We start from the raw sequence: 20,192 nt of genomic DNA, 5'->3' as shown, positions 1-20,192 counted from the left end.
CGGGGCCGTGCTTGTCACGACCTCATTATGTATGAATTTCAATTGCCATTGGCCTAACGGATTGACAATGAGGCTGACTATAAAGAAAGGCAGATAACTTTCCATTTGATTGGATGAAATTTGTGCAAAGACAATTCATTCAAAGGCTTTAAACTATAAAACAGATTTAGTTCTGGACTTTATACTGGCACAATAAGCTCCAATTAATTAGCTTTTAACACGTGGTCTTAGTCCTTGACTCTATGCTCTGAACGCTCTGAACGTTCTGGTATCCCCACAAAGGAGCTTCCCCCACTTAATATGTATCATTCTGCCGTTGGCTTCATCAACGAGTCTCCGGTACATTTTACCTTTTAGAGACTAATCCTGCGGCTTTGCCGCATAATGCGTCAAATTACTAATTAAGAACTGCAGTAGTCGCAATTTTTTGCCTTCTGTTGGCCCGATTAGTCACCCTGTCAGTAGGGTGGCCCTCACACCAGAGAAACGGTTTCTGCTTGCGTGTTCAGACATGACCAGTCGCACATTTGATTATGACAAACAGGCACATACTGACCAACACACACACACACTCACACACACATACCAATTAGCCAAAGGCGTGTCCTTAAAGGCTGAAAAGTAGACTACGTATTGTGTTGTGTGGACTTTGGCCACATACAACTCATATTTGGCCAAAAATTAACGGCCTGGCCACAATTTGTGTCACGTCGCAGTCGCAGTAGCAGAAAACCAATTAAGAGCCACATTGGGAGAAAGATTAAATATAGACCGCGTGGAGGCTGTACATGCCTATTTTTAGGGTCAACACGGGCGCAGGGTCAAGCACATCACCTAGCCGGCCCAGACCAGACCAGACCAGACCAGACACGGCAGGTGTCCATCAGCGTCTAATCAACCCTTGATTCGTGCATATTTACAACCTCAAATGTATTTGCGTCTACGAAGCCGAAAGAGTTGCCGGCGGGGGTGTGTGTAGTCGCAGGTTTTTCGGAAAACTCAGCGAAGCTGCAATAATGCGGATTGATTTTCATTTCCAGCTGTAGACAACTCCACATCCTAGCATCCATCTACAACAATCCTCCAACAACAGGACACATCCATCGCCTTCCTGTGCTCACCATTCCATTTTCGCATCTAATGAAATACTGAAAGCTTTGGACAAATTTCGAATTTTACGCCTAAATACTTGGGAAAATTGTTGATTTGCTTTTGGCCGCGTGAAAACTTTTTAATTAATTGGCCTCAACTTTGCAGTGGCTCTAATTTTTCGGTGTTGTCGGATGTGGGATCCTAGCTGGGCCTTGCCGAATGTCAAAACGTGACCCAAAAGTTATTGTTGTTGTTGTTAGTGATTTCCCGGATACGGACGTGACAGTAATAGGTCATGTTCCAGTCGATGCGTTTCGATTTTTGGGCCTGGCCGGCCCCGAATCAAAAGTTTGCTTTATTTGATTTTGATTTGATATTTTTTTGTACCAAAATAAATTTACCTTCACTTTTGCGGTATTAAAAGTTGTTTTTACTGCAAAACTTTTATGTTTTTGTTTCCCATTTAGAGGATTCCAGCTTTCGAGTGAATAATTTCAATAATTCGTCATCAATTTCAAGCGGTTTGGTATTTATAAGGCCGAAAAAAAAATAAAAGTTTTCACTTTTTTTAAATGCCTGTAAATGGTACAGATACTTAACTATGTTTTTTATTTTCAATATATTTTTGCGTTAAATTGTATGTTTATCAATGTGCAGCCTTGGTTTTAATTGGAAATTAATTTAATTAATGAAAATTTTGCTTGTTGGGCTTCAACGCTCAAGTATTTGTCGCACAATTTCCCGCCGGGAATCACTTTTGAAAATTAAATTTTCGGCTTGCCATGGCTTCAATGTAATTAAATTTAAAAAAAAAAATGTATTTTCAATTATCTGCATTTCATGTAATTACACGCACTTAGCACCTTGGCTGACTTTCAAACAGGAACCTAGCGCGCGCCCAAATCGGTAATAGGACAGCTCCGAGTGCTCGTTCCGGTGTGTTCCGATGACAATGCGGCGTATACGCAACTTCCTGCCGCACAGCGTCGCGTTCATTCGGCTACTGAACGGTCGCTCGGTGCTGACACAACGAAAACCGGCGGCAACGAGACATTGGAAGCAACAAGCGCGCACGCTGCAAGCCCAGAAGCGAACCTCGGGGCGCCTCCGATATTGGTTTACCGCCATCGTCCCCCTTCCTACCCCATCCACCGTGACGTCATCGGGCGGATGGGGGGTGTTGGTTCAGTGTTAGATGCGTAATTAAAATGTCTGCATAATTAAATATGGGATATTTAGTTTTTATCTATCTGACATATTTATTTATCGCATGGACCGAAAATCCGACGTGAACCTACCTGCAGCAACCACCTGTTTGCTTAAAAGTCTGTTAATTGAAGCTTTCGGCTAGCTTTATGGAGCTTATTTCTTCAAAGTTGTTCTGAAAGCTTTTTATATGCTTACCAGCACAATGTATCATCAAATACAAGACAATACGAAATACAGTATGTAATACCTTTGCTAGTTTCGTGTACAAGCACAAAAGTGTAGAGGTCTTTACACTGCTAAAACTAAATTTTTCTGCAACTTTTCTTGGGTAATTTTCTTGATAGGGTAGAACATGGAGATTTTCAGAAATCTTTTAATCTATTTATTTACTCCAGTATTTTTGCGGCATTCTAACCCCTCTTAGCGCTTTGCAGATCAGTTTCGAAGAATCTCCCAACTACTACAACCGTTTCCTTTAAATTAAGAAAAATAGGCATATTATATGACAGAATATATGCGTCAAAGACGATTGGGAAATTGGTGAAGCACAAGTTGAATTTTATTACGATAGCTTTGCCCGGAGTTCAGATCTACAGGTCTCGGAAGTATGAGACGGACTGTAGTGCTGCAAAAGGAGGATAAATGCCAAACTTTCGACATGCGTGGCACAGCTATGTGGTGCCGCTGTAGTATCTACATAAAATTTGTAGAATGGTCTATTGTTTCTATTGTTTGAAAACATCGTCATCTTCCACTAAACAGGGCCATTAACGATCGTCGGTCCCAATAAGCAATGGAGTAGGGCATTCCCTAGACGTGGCTTCTTCAGTTTGCGATGGGCCGTTACCTTTTTCTAGTGGCAGCACTCACTAAAATAGAGTTCGTTTTACTTGAGGATTTGCCCATAATCCATGGATAGTCCCTTAGTCCTCGAATCGACCGCCCAACTGATCGGAATTTAGAGAACTCCGAGATTTTAAGCCTGCTTTCGGACTCTTACAACCATAATATGATTCTGAATGATATGTTATATTTTGGTAAGTCTTTAGAAATAATTTTATCCATTCATTTTTGTATTTTATGTGAAACATAAAAGAAATTAGCTATAAAATAATATACAACCTTTACATAATACAAAGGAAAAAAAAAGGTCCATAATACCCCTTAATATATCCATATAAACTTATTTTTTCATGTGGTTGGGTTTAAATATAGCGCACATTAACGGAAACGGTTTTGGTAACTGAAACGGTTTTGAAACGGAAACGACGTGATTTTTGCTTTCAGCCAATGAAAATCGTCAAAAATGTGTTGCTAAACATAATGCTGCAGCAACATGTACAAAAGATGCGGCCACAATTCAATAAAAACAATTCATAATACAAATTTAATAATCTTAGCGCAGTTCGGGTGAAAGATATCGTGGTTTTTTTTAAGCTCAGAGGAGAGGTGGCATGAATTTACAAGAAGAATTTAAAATCGGTAAAATTTTCCGCCATTTACCTCAAGTGGTTGAACCATTTAAAAATAGGGGGCTTAAGTGGGCTAATTTTGGATTTCCTTGTAAATAAATGTGTCACTAAAGCAAAAGCTGATGCAATAACCCAAGTGGTAGTCAGCAATAGAGTACATATATAAAGCAGCGAAGGACCGAACAACGCACTAATTTCCAAATCGACTTCTTGCAGACGGCGTCACTCGACTCTGAATACGGAAATACGCCAAAAACACAAACTGTGCGGAATTTTTGCAATATTTTCAAGGGATTCGAAGCCTGTTGGCACGCAGGTGCTGCACGGCAGCAAGCATAGTCTGCGCGAGATGGCCTACCGCCAGAGCGGAAAGCAGCGGCATCGTGGCCCCACTCCACTGGCGTCCATGTCATCGCAGAGGATGGTGTGGCCATGGTCCACGAACGTCTGCGCATTGTGGTTGTGGCGCGGGGTGACCAGCCGTTTGTGTCCAACGATGGGAACGTGGTGCTGGTGGCCAACGGAGAGATCTACAACTACCTGGAGCTGTCGGCGGAGATAGCAAAGCGGCTTGGAACCTACAAGCCGAAGAGTGACTGTCACGTCATCCTGGAGTTGTACGAGGTCTATGGGGAGGATCTACTGACTCCAGCCTGATTGCCGCGATCGCCACGAAGATCATGCGGGAGAAGGACCCTCACTATCGCCTGAAGACCTTCTCTGTGGGTCTGGCCGATGCGCCCGACTTTAAGGCGGCCCGCCACGTGGCCAAGTACATCGACAGTGACCACAAGGAAATCGTCTTCCAAATTGATGAGGCCCTAGACGGGATCCGCGATATTGTCTATCACCTGGAGACCTATGACGTCACCACCGTGCACTGCAGCCTGCCAATTCCGGATCGCCCGTTGGAGGAGCCACATCCAACATGTTAAGGTAAGTAAAACAAAAAATAAAAACAACAGAAAACATAAAAAACAAAAAAAAATTTTTTTGTTTGTGCCGGAAGGTTCGCATCTCTCCCACGCGTCCGAAGCGGGCTTCGCCCGGCGTAAACGTCTCAACTTTGCTACAAGTGTCCACCACGCACTTCATTTCGGAGGCCACCCACATGTTACCGGCCTTATCCTCGCCGATGTACATGGGAATGATGCCAAAGGGATCCCTGGCAAGGAGCACTTGCTTCGTGCGTTTGTCGTACAGGGCGAAGGCGAACATTCCGGTGATGTGGCTCAGTAGATCCTCCCCATAGACCTCGTACAACTCCAGGATGACGTGACAGTCACTCTTCGGCTTGTAGGTTCCAAGCCGCTTTGCTATCTCCGCCGACAGCTCCAGGTAGTTGTAGATCTCTCCGCTGGCCACCAGCACCACGTTCCCATCGTTGGACACAAACGGCTGGTCACCCCGCGCCACAACCACAATGCGCAGACGTTCGTGGACCATGGCCACACCATCCTCTGCGATGACATGGACGCCAGTGGAGTCGGGGCCACGATGCCGCTGCTTTCCGCTCTGGCGGTAGGCCATCTCGCGCAGACTATGCTTGCTGCCGTGCAGCACCTGCGTGCCAACAGGCTTCGAATCCCTTGAAAATATTGCAAAAACTCCGCACATTTTGTGTTTTTGGCGTATTTCCGTATTCAGAGTCGAGTAACGCCGAGTAACGCAGTAAAGAAAACGATATGCAAATTAGTGCGTTGTTTGGTCCTTCGCTGCTTTATATACTCTATTGCTGACTACCGCGTGGGTTATTGCATCAGCTTTAATTGGCTATGTGTCATACACATGCTATTCTAAACAAGTTCGAAATGGACAAGCTAATCTGTTTGCTGACTCCGTAATGTTACGAACTCAACTCGAGTGGGCCCTTCTCCCTCTCACTTGGAGTGATGGCCCTAGTTCCCTGGTTTCAAGTTTTCATAGTGTGGACGTTGACATGCAATGACTGCATCTTTCAAGAGGCGATGCAGTTACAGCACCGTCAAGTGGCCCGTGTGACACCAGCAGAAGGCTGTTACGCGCGGATCCCAGGCAAAACGCAGCCCTCCTCCCGCCCAACCGACCGAGGGGCGCTGCCGAATGACGCGCGGTGCGTAGCCGAACCAAACGCGAACATGCAAGAAAGATAGCTATTAGACTAACATTCGAGGAAAATTAGTACTAAACTTACTAAGAAACTAAGCATGCAATCAAAGTACAAATACCACTACAGTTACTAATTAATAGAAAGGTGTGTAAGGATTAATAATTTAATAAGAGGAAGAGAATTAGTGGTGGATATAATATGGTAGAGGGAATTATAATCCGAGCATAAGACCCTAAACGGTTCATGCAAGGAATAATTCGATCTACAAAGTGGAAGGAACAACGGTATAAAATTTCTAGTCAGTCTAATAGGAATCGTGAAGTTTATGCGGCTCAACAGATCAGGGCTGTCTATGTCACCCCTGATCAAGTTGTGCATAAATATCACACCAAGCATTTTTCTACGGTTAACTAAGGATGGGAGGTTTACTAATAGTAGTCTACTAGAGTAAGATGGGAGTCTTACACCCGCATCCCAGTTAAGGCCCCGCAGAGCAAAGAGTAAAAAGTTTTTCTGTACTGATTCTATACGGTCCTGGTGTACTTTGTACTGAGGGCACCATACACAGGAGCCGTATTCTAAGATCGGACGAACAAGCGAGGTATAGAGAGTCTTTGTTATATAGGGGTCGTCAGATTCCTTTGACCACCTCTTTATAAACCCAAGCACGCTCATGGCCTTATTTACCATGGTAGAAATGTGTTCGGAAAACTTTAACTTGGGGTCTAACATAATACCCAGATCATCCACCAGGGTAATTCTCTCAAGAGAACCACCAAATAGGGTGTAAGGAGCCAACAAAGGGCTAGAACGATGAAATGTCATAACTTTGCATTTCGAGGCATTAAGGTGTAACAAGTTTGCACAACACCATGACTGAAAGTTATTGAGATCGGATTGCAAGCGAGAATGAAATGAAATGTCCTTGTACTGGACACAGAGTTTAACATCATCCGCATACATAAGTACTCGAGAGTATGTTAATACTGAAGGTAAGTCATTAATAAAGAGTGTGAAGAGTAAGGGGCCTAGATGGCTGCCTTGTGGTACTCCCGAAGAAACCTTTACTGGGAAAGAGAGGGAGTTTTTGAAGAGGACTCTTTGAGACCTAGAACAAAGATAGCTAGAAATCCATCTCAGGAGGTTGGGCGGAAACCCTAAAAGGTCAAGTTTATGCGCTAAAAGGGAATGCTTTACTAAAGTCGGTGTAAATAACATCCGTCTGTAAGTTACCTTGAAAGCCTTTAATAATGAAAGAGGTAAACTCTAACAAGTTCGTGGTGGTTGATCGCCGCCTTATAAATCCATGCTGAGTTGGAGATATAAGTGACTTGCAGAGATGTTGCAAGTGCGGAGTTAAAACCCTCTCAAACATTTTAGGAATAGCGGATAACTTTGCTATACCTCTATAATTTTTTGCATCAGACTTGCTACCTTTTTTATGGAGAGGAATTATAAACGATTCCTTCCAGATCGGGGGAAGCAAGAAGAATCAATGGATAGGGTGAATAGTTTAAGCAAAGGTCCACACAGAGCCTCGGCGCAGTACCTGAGTACACAACCTGGAACCCCGTCTGGACCCGGTGAAAACACCGGCTTAACTAGTCGAAGATCATGAAGTAGGGAACATTCATTTAACAAGGGACTGAAAATGCCGTTCGACCTCGGTAAACCGTATGGGTACGGATGACCAGAGTAGCTTTCCTCAGAATAGGTGGTTTGGAAGAATTGGGCAAAAAGATCGGCAATTGCCTGATCATTATTTGCCGACGTATTACAAAATGATAGCGAGGATGGGTGTGCGGACGTTCTACGCTTACTGTTTACGAAGCTGTAAAACTGTTTAGGGTCCTGAGAAAAACGTATCCTGCATCGAGATAGGTAGTTCTTATAGCATTGAGCATTAAGAACTGAAAAGTTTGACCGAGCTAATACATAGCGAGAGTGAGAAGTAGGAGAACCCACTTCTTGAAATTTTTTATAAAGTCTTGATTTTAAGTTTTTTAGACTGGATAACTCTTTGGTAAACCAAGGGGGTTTTCCAGATCTAGTCGGACAAGAAAGCGGGACACAAGAATCGAAAAATGTGCCAAGAGCATTGTAAAAAATGTTTGTGCCTTTTATGATATCAGTGCACAAGTACAAAGCGGACCAATCAAAATCCCTAATGAGGTTATTAAGCTTCGCAAACTCGGCTTTACGAAAGCAGCGGACACGTTCGGGCAGCCTACTCGACCGATCCAATACAGTTGGTCCTATATCTAGCGACACCTCGAAAGTAGGGTGGTAGGCGTCTTCAGGTATAGTGAGCGGAAGGGCTCGGGTTAACAACACTATGGTCGGATCCGATACAAAGCACAGATCAAGCAATCGACCCAAGGAATTAATCACATGGTTGACTTGAGACAGGGATAGGTCAAGCAAGCCGTCAACAAAGTCATGTCGTGACATGGGCACTAGGATACTAGACTCGTTTACCGAAGACCAAACAGTTCCTGGCAAGTTGAAGTCACCAAGAACTATCATACGATCTTTATCAGATAGCGAGGAAGAAACAGCGGTTAAAGCGGACAAGTGCTGCTCATAAATTGAAATATCCGAAGAAGGTGGGATATACGAGCAAGTAATGAATATAGCGAAAACGGGAAGAATCAGTTTTACACACAGGAATTCCAGTTCCTGTTGAACTTGGACTGTGAAGTGTTCCGTCGTGAAGTAAGAGTCCACTGCAATTAGAACCCCCCTGCCCGTCGAGACGAACGGTCCTTTCTAAAAGTTGTGTACCGACCTGCCAAAACCTCGGAACTAAGAATGTCCGGCTTTAACCAGGTTTCAGTAAACACAATAACGTGGGAAGCAAATGCAACACTATCCCGGAAAAGAATGCTGAGCTTACTACGCAAGCCTCTTACATTCTGATAGGTTACTAAAAGAGAAGTTAGTTTTTTGGAAAGGTGGAAGCAAGACGGGAAGTTGAGGAAGAGGAAGTTGAGGTTGAGGTTGAGGGTGGCACACTGGAAAGGTTTGGAAGGGATATGGGGGGCCTATTCTTCTTCTTAGCCTTAAACTCCTTCACCACCAAATGCTCCGGCCAAAATTTGGCGGAGCAAATGGTGTCAAATTGAGTTGGGGAGATGCTTATCTTAAACGAGGCTATCTCCCTGGCATAAGAGAAGTTAAATTTCTCCACCTTTAAACCCACGGCTTTTATTTTGCTTTGAATAAAAGCAATTACATCATTAGATGTGAGGTCAGGGGCCAGCCGTGAAACAAAAACTTGTCGTTTTGGTGGGACTCCCACCAGTGGTTTAGTCACCACAGGCCTAGTACCTGTGGTGGCAATATCCGGAGGTCCGGAACGTCTATTTACTGGTGGGATCGGTATAGACGGGACAACTAGCGAACTTGCGGACACCACGGACACGGACGCTGCAGACGTACTTGGCTGCACATTCTCCGAGGCGATGAATTCGATGAATTTAATTTATTAATAACAGAATTTACTCAATGTCCACTCATACCTTTTCTCCAGTTTATGGCTCCATCGGCGAAAGCGCTTTCCTCGATGAGTACCTAAAGCTGCTGTGGTGGAAAAACACTTAAATGGGCACAAGGTTGGGGGAAATCATGTTCGCAGATCGGCGAGAGTCACGAGAAGCCACTTCCGGAATCAAATCTAATTCTCTCCTAATTAACTCCGCATAAAAACCATAATTAATTACACAATTAAAATCGCAAATACAATTATTCCGTCAATCCGCTGCTCCCTCTTCTCTCCTATTCTCTTTCTCCCTCTGTTATCTTTGCTTCCTTTCCACCTCCGGGGCGAAAGGGAACAGCACAAATTCTTTCCACTGCTTCTGCAGGTGAAAAGTACGCGAATGCAAAGAAAAGGCCAACAGCCAATCTCCGACTGTGTTAGATTGACACTTTTTCTCCGCCGATCTGCTCGCGACCAAGGGACGGGCCCTCCTTATCTGCCGCGTCGCGCTCGATTACTAAAGTGGCGACGCCAACGACTCGGGAAGCTAGCCGCTTGGGGGGACCGAGCGCTCCCCAAATGTCTTCTCCCTCTGCTTCCACGCTCGCTTCTCCGATGGCTGAGCGCTTTCCAGACAATCCCAAAGGTTTAAACGCCACTTTGTTAGGCTTGCGGCTGCTGTTGTTTGCTGGCTGGCTTCCTTGGACGATCGGATCCGCACTGATTAACTCGGTTTACTAAGCGCCAAGACTACAAATGGGACAACTCTTTGATATTTTCCTTTAGCTCTTCTCTTCTTTTTCCGCAGCACTTACCCCAATCGGACTCAGCGCTATACGGCTTCTGACGACTGAAAAGCCCACTCGCCTTCAACAAAGAACCTCGCAGTCGAATCTTGGCTTTAGATATTTAGATTTCCTAGAGTTTTTCTTTCACTAAATTCTTTCTTTTTCCTTTTCGTCGGACCGATGCGCAACCGACTCAATTGACTTTCACGAGGGAATAGCCAATAGGGACGCCAACGTGCTGGCGGCAAATCCTCTAACAGGTCCCTGGATGCATTTTCAAACGAGATAGCCTGACGTTTTGCCCTGTTAACGCCTTTTTGGTTTTCCCTTGACCCATCGTTCGCCTGCCACTCTGAGCACTAGATGGCGCCCCAAAAAAACTCAGAACTTCCTGCTATAAGCGCTACACCGCTCGATCGGTATAGGTAACATGCTACAGGGAATCGATAATGAATTTGTCCTCTTAAAAAATAATGAGGTTCTTTTTAGTTTATTAAAAACACACAAAAGTCCTGGCCATTTCTGGTATACATTGGGACAAATAAAAGATTTCAACAATGAATTAAAAAATTAAAAAAGGTCAAAATTTGCACAAGTACTGCATATATTGCCAGTTTCGAATGCATCATGTGAAAGAATTTTCTCCGAAGTGTACTTAATAAAACAAATACAAGAAATAGATTTAAGAATATAAATGTTTCAAATCTTTTATATCTTTATATGTGAGACAAGGTCCAATGAATAACAACGGTTGCGAGAATTTTGAACCGAACACTGAAATGCTGTTAAAAAATCCCAGCGACATCGTTAGTGACGAGAGTGATGCTAGTGATTAGTATATTATTAAGACTTTATTATTATTAATAAGCCTTATTAAGACTTAAGATTATTAAATGAAATGAATGAAATGATCTCCAATTAAATGAAAGCACGGTTTTGTTACTGTTGGATATAATTTTACCGTTTTAGTTTACCGTTCTATATATAAGCGATATATAAAGCGGAGCTGTTACAAGAGACACGTAGTGGTTCGGTTAAACGTTTATTTGAGAGTGAGTAAAGTGGTATATACATTATGAGCACGATACAACATACAACATACGATACAAAACAGTGCTGCTAGATAATTGTTGCTTATTCAAACAATAGTATCGATTACATTTTTAACAGTTACGTTTTTATAAAGAACGAGGGGGAACGTTGTGAGTTGCTGCGGACACCGCAACTCTACAGTTATACCCGATACTAAGTCAGTATGGCTCTCCTCCGGCAGACGCCGCTAATATTAAACGACATGACAAAGAGTGCGTGCGAGAGAGACAGAAAATCAGTCTGAGCGTGACGTCGGGCGCTGCGTAGCCAGTGCAAATTGATTTGTTCCTTTTGGCTATACAAATTATCTGATCTGATCCAGATTCAGCAATCTGATAGATATGGTCGTTATCTATGATTCTGCGTTTTTAGTTTTCTCGAATCTGCAATATTGTGGATGCAACAGATTTTCGTCCTTTGTGTGGGCGGATGGGGGTGGGGCGAAATTTTGAGATAAACATTTTATAGTGAGATCTAACAGGAGTACGGATACTAAATTTGGTTACTCTAGCGTTAATAGTCTCTGAGATTTGTGGATGCGAAATTTTGACACAAAACGGTCAAGGTCCGATATCACAGGAGTGTGGATACCACATGGGTTCTGAGATCCTTGAACTCATATTTTGCAATTGGCAAAACCGACCATGAAACCTGTGTGTTAGAGAGAGACAGAGCGAGAAAGAATGAAATTGTTTTCTTGATTCTGGCTATAATAATTATACGATCTGGTTCAGATTTTGCACTCTAGAAGATATAGTCATCTTCTACGATTCTGCGTTTTCTCGTAACCTATCGTCGAAATTGTGGATGCCACAGATTTTCGCCCTTTGTGGGGGCGGAAGTGGGCGGGGCAAAGTAGGTTTTGAAATATTCTTGTAGCAGTGACATATCACAGAAGTCTGGATCCAAAACATCGTTGCTCTAGCTCTTATAGTCTTTGAGCACTAGGCGCTAATAGGGATGGACAGACGGACAGACGGACGGACGGACGGACAGACGGACAGACAGACATGGCTCAATCGACTCGGCTATTGATGCTGATCAAGAATATATATACTTTATGGGGTCGGAAACGATTCCTTCTGGACGTTACACACATCCACTTTTACCACAAATCTAATATGTATACCCCAATACTCATTTTGAGTATCTGGTATATTCTACGGTATATTTTGAAAATGAGGCGGTATGTTTCGGTATATTTCTGAGGGTCGGACGGTATATTTGATCGATAAATCCGCGTGCGTGTTTGGGTAACGTCACTAGAGCTAAAGCTGATGCAATAAAACCCACGTTGTAGTCAGCAATAGAGTATATAAAGCAGCGAAGGACCAAACAACGCACTAATTTGCATATCGTTTTCTGTACTGCGTTACTCGTCGTTACTCGACTCTGAATACGGAAATACGCCAAAAACACAAAATGTGCGGAATTTTTGCAATATTTTCAAGGGATTCGAAGCCTGTTGGCACGCAGGTGCTGCACGGCAGCAAGCATAGTCTGCGCGAGATGGCCTACCGCCAGAGCGGAAAGCAGCGGCATCGTGGCCCCGACTCCACTGGCGTCCATGTCATCGCAGAGGATGGTGTGGCCATGGTCCACGAACGTCTGCGCATTGTGGGTGTGGCGCGGGGTGACCAGCCGTTTGTGTCCAACGATGGGAACGTGGTGCTGGTGGCCAACGGAGAGATCTACAACTACCTGGAGCTGTCGGCGGAGATAGCAAAGCGGCTTGGAACCTACAGGCCGAAGAGTGACTGTCACGTCATCCTGGAGTTGTACGAGGTCTATGGGGAGGATCTACTGAGCCACATCACCGGAATGTTCGCCTTCGCCCTGTACGACAAACGCACGAAGCAAGTGCTCCTTGCCAGGGATCCCTTTGGCATCATTCCCATGTACATCGGCGAGGATAAGGCCGGTAACATGTGGGTAGCCTCCGAAATGAAGTGCTTGGTGGACACTTGTAGCAAAGTTGAGACGTTTACGCCGGGCGAAGCCCGCTTCGGACGCGTGGGAGAGATGCGAACCTTCCGGCACTTTGAGCAATCCTGGATCAAGGAACTTCCTACCAACCCTTGCGACCTGAAGCTACTCCGTTCCAGCCTGGAGTCGGCGGTGCGCACACATCTCCACTGCGACGTCAACTTTGGGGCTCTGCTGTCGGGGGGCGTGGACTCCAGCCTGATTGCCGCGATCGCCACGAAGATCATGCGGGAGAAGGACCCTCACTATCGCCTGAAGACCTTCTCTGTGGGTCTGGCCGATGCGCCCGACTTTAAGGCGGCCCGCCACGTGGCCAAGTACATCGACAGTGACCACAAGGAGATCGTCTTCCAAATTGATGAGGCCCTAGACGGGATCCGCGACATTGTCTATCACCTGGAGACCTATGACGTCACCACCGTGCGCTGCAGCCTGCCAATGCTGCTGCTGGCCCGCTACATCAAGAGTACCGGCATCAAGATGATCCTCTCCGGCGAGGGGGCGGACGAGATCTTCGGCGGATACCTGTACTTCCACAAGGCCCCCAACTGCGAGCAGTTCCACCAGGAGCTGGTAAAGCGCGTACAGCAGCTACATCTCTCCGACTGCCTGCGCGCCAACAAGGTGGCGATGGCGAAGGGCGTGGAGCTGCGCGTACCCTTTCTGGACACGGGCTTCGTCAATCATGTGATGCAGATCCGGCCCCAGGACAAGATTCCTGGCGAGCTCAACGCGTTTGCCGAAGCCCCAGGACCCTTGAGGCACATTGAGAAGTACGTGTTGCGGGCTGCCTTCACCGAAAACTATTTGCCGGACGACGTGCTTTGGCGCCAAAAGGAGCAGTTTTCCGACGGCGTCGGCTACGACTGGATTGATAGTATCCGCCGTGTGGCCACCAGTCACGTGGGAGACGAGGAGTTCGCCGAGGCTACCCGCAGATTCCCCTTCAACACGCCCACCACAAAAGAGGCATTCTACTATCGATGCATCTTCGAGGAGCAGTTCCTGGTCGAGGGGGCGGCCCGAACGGTGGTCAGGTGGGTGCCACGCCTGGATTGGGGCTGTCCGGAGGACCCCTCGGGACGGGCACAGGCCGTCCATCAAGTCAATAAAGACGTTATAATTTAATTTAAATTAAGTTAGGTAGAAATTGCATTTTATTGAAGCACAATGAAAAAAATTGCCAGATAATGCAAGCACATGAATCGAATCTACAGACACCTATGTATATACCCACTATTATGATTAAATAAGTCTCAGCTCAGCACTTGATAGCAATTGAAGAGGTTTCCATTTCATTTAAATATTTATGCAGCTGGCTGTCAAATGCGCTGACACATGTGAAGTAAGATGAGTTTAGATTTTGTAATGAGTCGTTTGGCGAACGTGGTAAAGCGGCCTGAAAGTAGGCTCCCTCTTTCCCGAGCATTTAAAATGCGAAGGGGAAGGGCGAGCTTTAAGCTAGGATGAATTCAACAATTCGCCACACCCCCTTCCGCCCCCGCAAAGGGCGAAAATCTGGGGATATTCACAAATCTCAGAGACTATTAACGCTAGAGTAATCGATAGGGAATCGGTAGGGAATCGATAATGAATTTGTCCTCTTAAAAAATAATGAGGTTCTTTTTAGTTTATTAAAAACACACAAAAGTCCTGGCCATTTCTGGTATACATTGGGACAAATAAAAGATTTCAACAATGAATTAAAAAATGAAAAAAGGTCAAAATTTGCACAAGTACTGCATATATTGCCAGTTTCGAATGCATCATGTGAAAGAATTTTCTCCGAAGTGTACTTAATAAAACAAATACAAGAAATAGATTTAAGAATATAAATGTTTCAAATCTTTTATATCTTTATATGTGAGACAAGGTCCAATGAATAACAACGGTTGCGAGAATTTTGAACCGAACACTGAAATGCTGTTAAAAAATCCCAGCGACATCGTTAGTGACGAGAGTGATGCTAGTGATTAGTATATTATTAAGACTTTATTATTATTAATAAGCCTTATTAAGACTTAAGATTATTAAATGAAATGAATGAAATGATCTCCAATTAAATGAAAGCACGGTTTTGTTACTGTTGGATATAATTTTACCGTTTTAGTTTACCGTTCTATATATAAGCGATATATAAAGCGGAGCTGTTACAAGAGACACGTAGTGGTTCGGTTAAACGTTTATTTGAGAGTGAGTAAAGTGGTATATACATTATGAGCACGATACAACATACAACATACGATACAAAACAGTGCTGCCAGATAATTGTTGCTTATTCAAACAATAGTATCGATTACATTTTTAACAGTTACGTTTTTATAAAGAACGAGGGGGAACGTTGTGAGTTGCTGCGGACACCGCAACTCTACAGTTATACCCGATACTAAGTCAGTATGGCTCTCCTCCGGCAGACGCCGCTAATATTAAACGACATGACAAAGAGTGCGTGCGAGAGAGACAGAAAATCAGTCTGAGCGTGACGTCGGGCGCTGCGTAGCCAGTGCAAATTGATTTGTTCCTTTTGGCTATAAAAATTATCTGATCTGATCTAGATTCAGCAATCTGATAGATATGGTCGTTATCTATGATTCTGCGTTTTTAGTTTTCTCGAATCTGCAATATTGTGGATGCAACAGATTTTCGTCCTTTGTGTGGGCGGATGGGGGTGGGGCGAAATTTTGAGATAAACATTTTATAGTGAGATCTAACAGGAGTACGGATACTAAATTTGGTTACTCTAGCGTTAATAGTCTCTGAGATTTGTGGATGCGAAATTTTGACACAAAACGGTCAAGGTCCGATATCACAGGAGTGTGGATACCACATGGGTTCTGAGATCCTTGAACTCATATTTTGCAATTGGCAAAACCGACCATGAAACCTGTGTGTTAGAGAGAGACAGAGCGAGAAAGAATGAAATTGTTTTCTTGATTCTGGCTATAATAATTATACGATCTGGTTCAGATTTTGCACTCTAGAAGATATAGTCATCTTCTACGATTCTGCGTTTTCTCGTATCGTCGAAATTGTGGATGCCACAGATTTTCGCCCTTTGTGGGGGCGGAAGTGGGCGGGGCAAAGTAGGTTTTGAAATATTCTTGTAGCAGTGACATATCACAGAAGTCTGGATCCAAAACATCGTTGCTCTAGCTCTTATAGTCTTTGAGCACTAGGCGCTAATAGGGATGGACAGACGGACAGACGGACGGACGGACGGACAGACGGACAGACAGACATGGCTCAATCGACTCGGCTATTGATGCTGATCAAGAATATATATACTTTATGGGGTCGGAAACGATTCCTTCTGGACGTTACACACATCCACTTTTACCACAAATCTAATATGTATACCCCAATACTCATTTTGAGTATCTGGTATATTCTACGGTATATTTTGAAAATGAGGCGGTATGTTTCGGTATATTTCTGAGGGTCGGACGGTATATTTGATCGATAAATCCGCGTGCGTGTTTGGGTAACGTCACTAGAGCTAAAGCTGATGCAATAAAACCCACGTTGTAGTCAGCAATAGAGTATATAAAGCAGCGAAGGACCAAACAACGCACTAATTTGCATATCGTTTTCTGTACTGCGTTACTCGTCGTTACTCGACTCTGAATACGGAAATACGCCAAAAACACAAAATGTGCGGAATTTTTGCAATATTTTCAAGGGATTCGAAGCCTGTTGGCACGCAGGTGCTGCACGGCAGCAAGCATAGTCTGCGCGAGATGGCCTACCGCCAGAGCGGAAAGCAGCGGCATCGTGGCCCCGACTCCACTGGCGTCCATGTCATCGCAGAGGATGGTGTGGCCATGGTCCACGAACGTCTGCGCATTGTGGGTGTGGCGCGGGGTGACCAGCCGTTTGTGTCCAACGATGGGAACGTGGTGCTGGTGGCCAACGGAGAGATCTACAACTACCTGGAGCTGTCGGCGGAGATAGCAAAGCGGCTTGGAACCTACAGGCCGAAGAGTGACTGTCACGTCATCCTGGAGTTGTACGAGGTCTATGGGGAGGATCTACTGAGCCACATCACCGGAATGTTCGCCTTCGCCCTGTACGACAAACGCACGAAGCAAGTGCTCCTTGCCAGGGATCCCTTTGGCATCATTCCCATGTACATCGGCGAGGATAAGGCCGGTAACATGTGGGTAGCCTCCGAAATGAAGTGCTTGGTGGACACTTGTAGCAAAGTTGAGACGTTTACGCCGGGCGAAGCCCGCTTCGGACGCGTGGGAGAGATGCGAACCTTCCGGCACTTTGAGCAATCCTGGATCAAGGAACTTCCTACCAACCCTTGCGACCTGAAGCTACTCCGTTCCAGCCTGGAGTCGGCGGTGCGCACACATCTCCACTGCGACGTCAACTTTGGGGCTCTGCTGTCGGGGGCGTGGACTCCAGCCTGATTGCCGCGATCGCCACGAAGATCATGCGGGAGAAGGACCCTCACTATCGCCTGAAGACCTTCTCTGTGGGTCTGGCCGATGCGCCCGACTTTAAGGCGGCCCGCCACGTGGCCAAGTACATCGACAGTGACCACAAGGAGATCGTCTTCCAAATTGATGAGGCCCTAGACGGGATCCGCGACATTGTCTATCACCTGGAGACCTATGACGTCACCACCGTGCGCTGCAGCCTGCCAATGCTGCTGCTGGCCCGCTACATCAAGAGTACCGGCATCAAGATGATCCTCTCCGGCGAGGGGGCGGACGAGATCTTCGGCGGATACCTGTACTTCCACAAGGCCCCCAACTGCGAGCAGTTCCACCAGGAGCTGGTAAAGCGCGTACAGCAGCTACATCTCTCCGACTGCCTGCGCGCCAACAAGGTGGCGATGGCCAAGGGCGTGGAGCTGCGCGTACCCTTCCTGGACACGGGCTTCGTCAATCATGTGATGCAGATCCGGCCCCAGGACAAGATTCCTGGCGAGCTCAACGCGTTTGCCGAAGCCCCAGGACCCTTGAGGCACATTGAGAAGTACGTGTTGCGGGCTGCCTTCACCGAAAACTATTTGCCGGACGACGTGCTTTGGCGCCAAAAGGAGCAGTTTTCCGACGGCGTCGGCTACGACTGGATTGATAGTATCCGCCGTGTGGCCACCAGTCACGTGGGAGACGAGGAGTTCGCCGAGGCTACCCGCAGATTCCCCTTCAACACGCCCACCACAAAAGAGGCATTCTACTATCGATGCATCTTCGAGGAGCAGTTCCTGGTCGAGGGGGCGGCCCGAACGGTGGTCAGGTGGGTGCCACGCCTGGATTGGGGCTGTCCGGAGGACCCCTCGGGACGGGCACAGGCCGTCCATCAAGTCAATAAAGACGTTATAATTTAATTTAAATTAAGTTAGGTAGAAATTGCATTTTATTGAAGCACAATGAAAAAAATTGCCAGATAATGCAAGCACATGAATCGAATCTACAGACACCTATGTATATACCCACTATTATGATTAAATAAGTCTCAGCTCAGCACTTGATAGCAATTGAAGAGGTTTCCATTTCATTTAAATATTAATGCAGCTGGCTGTCAAATGCGCTGACACATGTGAAGTAAGATGAGTTTAGATTTTGTAATGAGTCGTTTGGCGAACGTGGTAAAGCGGCCTGAAAGTAGGCTCCCTCTTTCCCGAGCATTTAAAATGCGAAGGGGAAGGGCGAGCTTTAAGCTAGGATGAATTCAACAATTCGCCACACCCCCTTCCGCCCCCGCAAAGGGCGAAAATCTGGGGATATTCACAAGTCTCAGAGACTATTAACGCTAGAGTAACCAAATTTGGTATCCGCACTCCTGTTAGATCTAACTATAAAACGTATATCTCAAAATTTCGCCCCCGCCCCCCCCCCCCCCCTTCCGACCACACCCCAAGACCGAACATTGCCTACTACCCGCCCCGCTCTGGCTGTAGCTATCTTCCTACCGCTTGACCCATCTCTTTTTTTCGCTGTACCGAGTTTCCCCTTTCCCCAAACCCCCTTTCCTTTGTTACAATTTATCTAATCATTAATCTAGAAAACGCCAATCAGGTACAGTGTGTATGTATGTGAAAAATAATTAGCAGCACACGTTTTGCGTTGTCTATAACCACTAACCATACAGTATATAGATGTGCCAGTTCATACTACGTCTGCAATAAATGCTCTGAACTTTTAAAATCGTCCGATGAGGTCCGATGTTCTTCCGAGTATTTAATACTCAATAAAAATTTTGGCTATGTCAGCAGTAGTTTGAAACTTAAAGCTCCTTCTGAAGATTTTGTTACATAAAATTTATTTTGATATATTTAATCGGCATTTCGAGACAAAGCCTCACAAATTCAATTTAAAAAGAAGCATAGTCCAAAAATATATAATTTTAACGTCAAAAATAGATAAATATGCAGACTGGTTTAAATTTTCCGATCCGTGCTTTGTACACCGAAATCATCTGCTCAATCAGTTAGTATTGATTTTGATTAGAAAAAATTGCAAATGGTTAACAGATAGGATGATAGGGAATCAAAATGCAAAATCATACGAGAAGAAGCTCAAAATTTTGCGGCATTAGGATTTTTTATTTCATTTTGTAAAATTTATGTATAAGTTTATTATATTTTGCTTATTTTTTATTTTCATTTATATGTACAACATATGTCCATACATATATCTAACAGATTTAATTTTAGGCGGAGAACATGGATGTGACTTAATTACTTAAAAGTCTTGAAATTAAGTCATATCAAGTCGACTCAAAGGTCAGATTAATTTTTGACCCTATTTAATTTATAATGGCCTCCTCGTGGTGTTCGATGGGTACCGATCTTCAATCGGGAGCCAATTTGAGCGGCGACTTTAAGTACATATGTATGTATTTACGTATATATATGTAGTTACATATATGAACATGCTTAAGGTATATCCTCTATTTATAGAAAGAAATACATATATATATGTATTTATGCATATTTATTTGAGTATATATATATTTTTTCTTATATC

At 44.7% G+C, this 20,192-nt stretch overlaps 3 protein-coding genes across 3 annotated transcripts; all 3 read left to right on the top strand.

Annotated features, from left to right (window-relative positions):
• Positions 1 to 3,976: 3,976 nt before the first annotated feature.
• Positions 3,977 to 5,468, top strand: LOC108152804 (asparagine synthetase [glutamine-hydrolyzing] 2-like). Its single transcript, XM_017282389.2, has 2 exons — positions 3,977 to 4,709; positions 4,783 to 5,468. The coding sequence occupies exon 1, from the start codon at positions 4,454 to 4,456 to the stop codon at positions 4,706 to 4,708; it is 255 nt and encodes an 84-aa protein (XP_017137878.1). The 5' UTR covers positions 3,977 to 4,453; the 3' UTR covers position 4,709; positions 4,783 to 5,468.
• Positions 5,469 to 12,472: 7,004 nt separating this feature from the next.
• Positions 12,473 to 14,492, top strand: LOC117186245 (asparagine synthetase B [glutamine-hydrolyzing]-like). Its single transcript, XM_033386708.1, has one exon. It carries the CDS (start codon positions 12,646 to 12,648, stop codon positions 14,335 to 14,337), a length of 1,692 nt encoding a protein of 563 aa, XP_033242599.1. The 5' UTR covers positions 12,473 to 12,645; the 3' UTR covers positions 14,338 to 14,492.
• Positions 14,493 to 16,688: 2,196 nt separating this feature from the next.
• LOC108152803 (asparagine synthetase B [glutamine-hydrolyzing]) lies at positions 16,689 to 18,705 on the top strand. Its single transcript, XM_017282388.2, is given in 2 exon segments — positions 16,689 to 17,598; positions 17,601 to 18,705. Coding segments are annotated over 2 exon segments (1,689 nt in total). The 5' UTR covers positions 16,689 to 16,859; the 3' UTR covers positions 18,551 to 18,705.
• Positions 18,706 to 20,192: the final 1,487 nt, after the last annotated feature.

Source organism: Drosophila miranda, chromosome XR (genome assembly GCF_003369915.1).
Source record: "Drosophila miranda strain MSH22 chromosome XR, D.miranda_PacBio2.1, whole genome shotgun sequence".
NCBI lineage: Eukaryota > Metazoa > Arthropoda > Insecta > Diptera > Drosophilidae > Drosophila > Drosophila miranda.
Note: the sequence above shows the minus strand (reverse complement) of the source record. Positions and strands in the feature narration are given on the sequence as shown.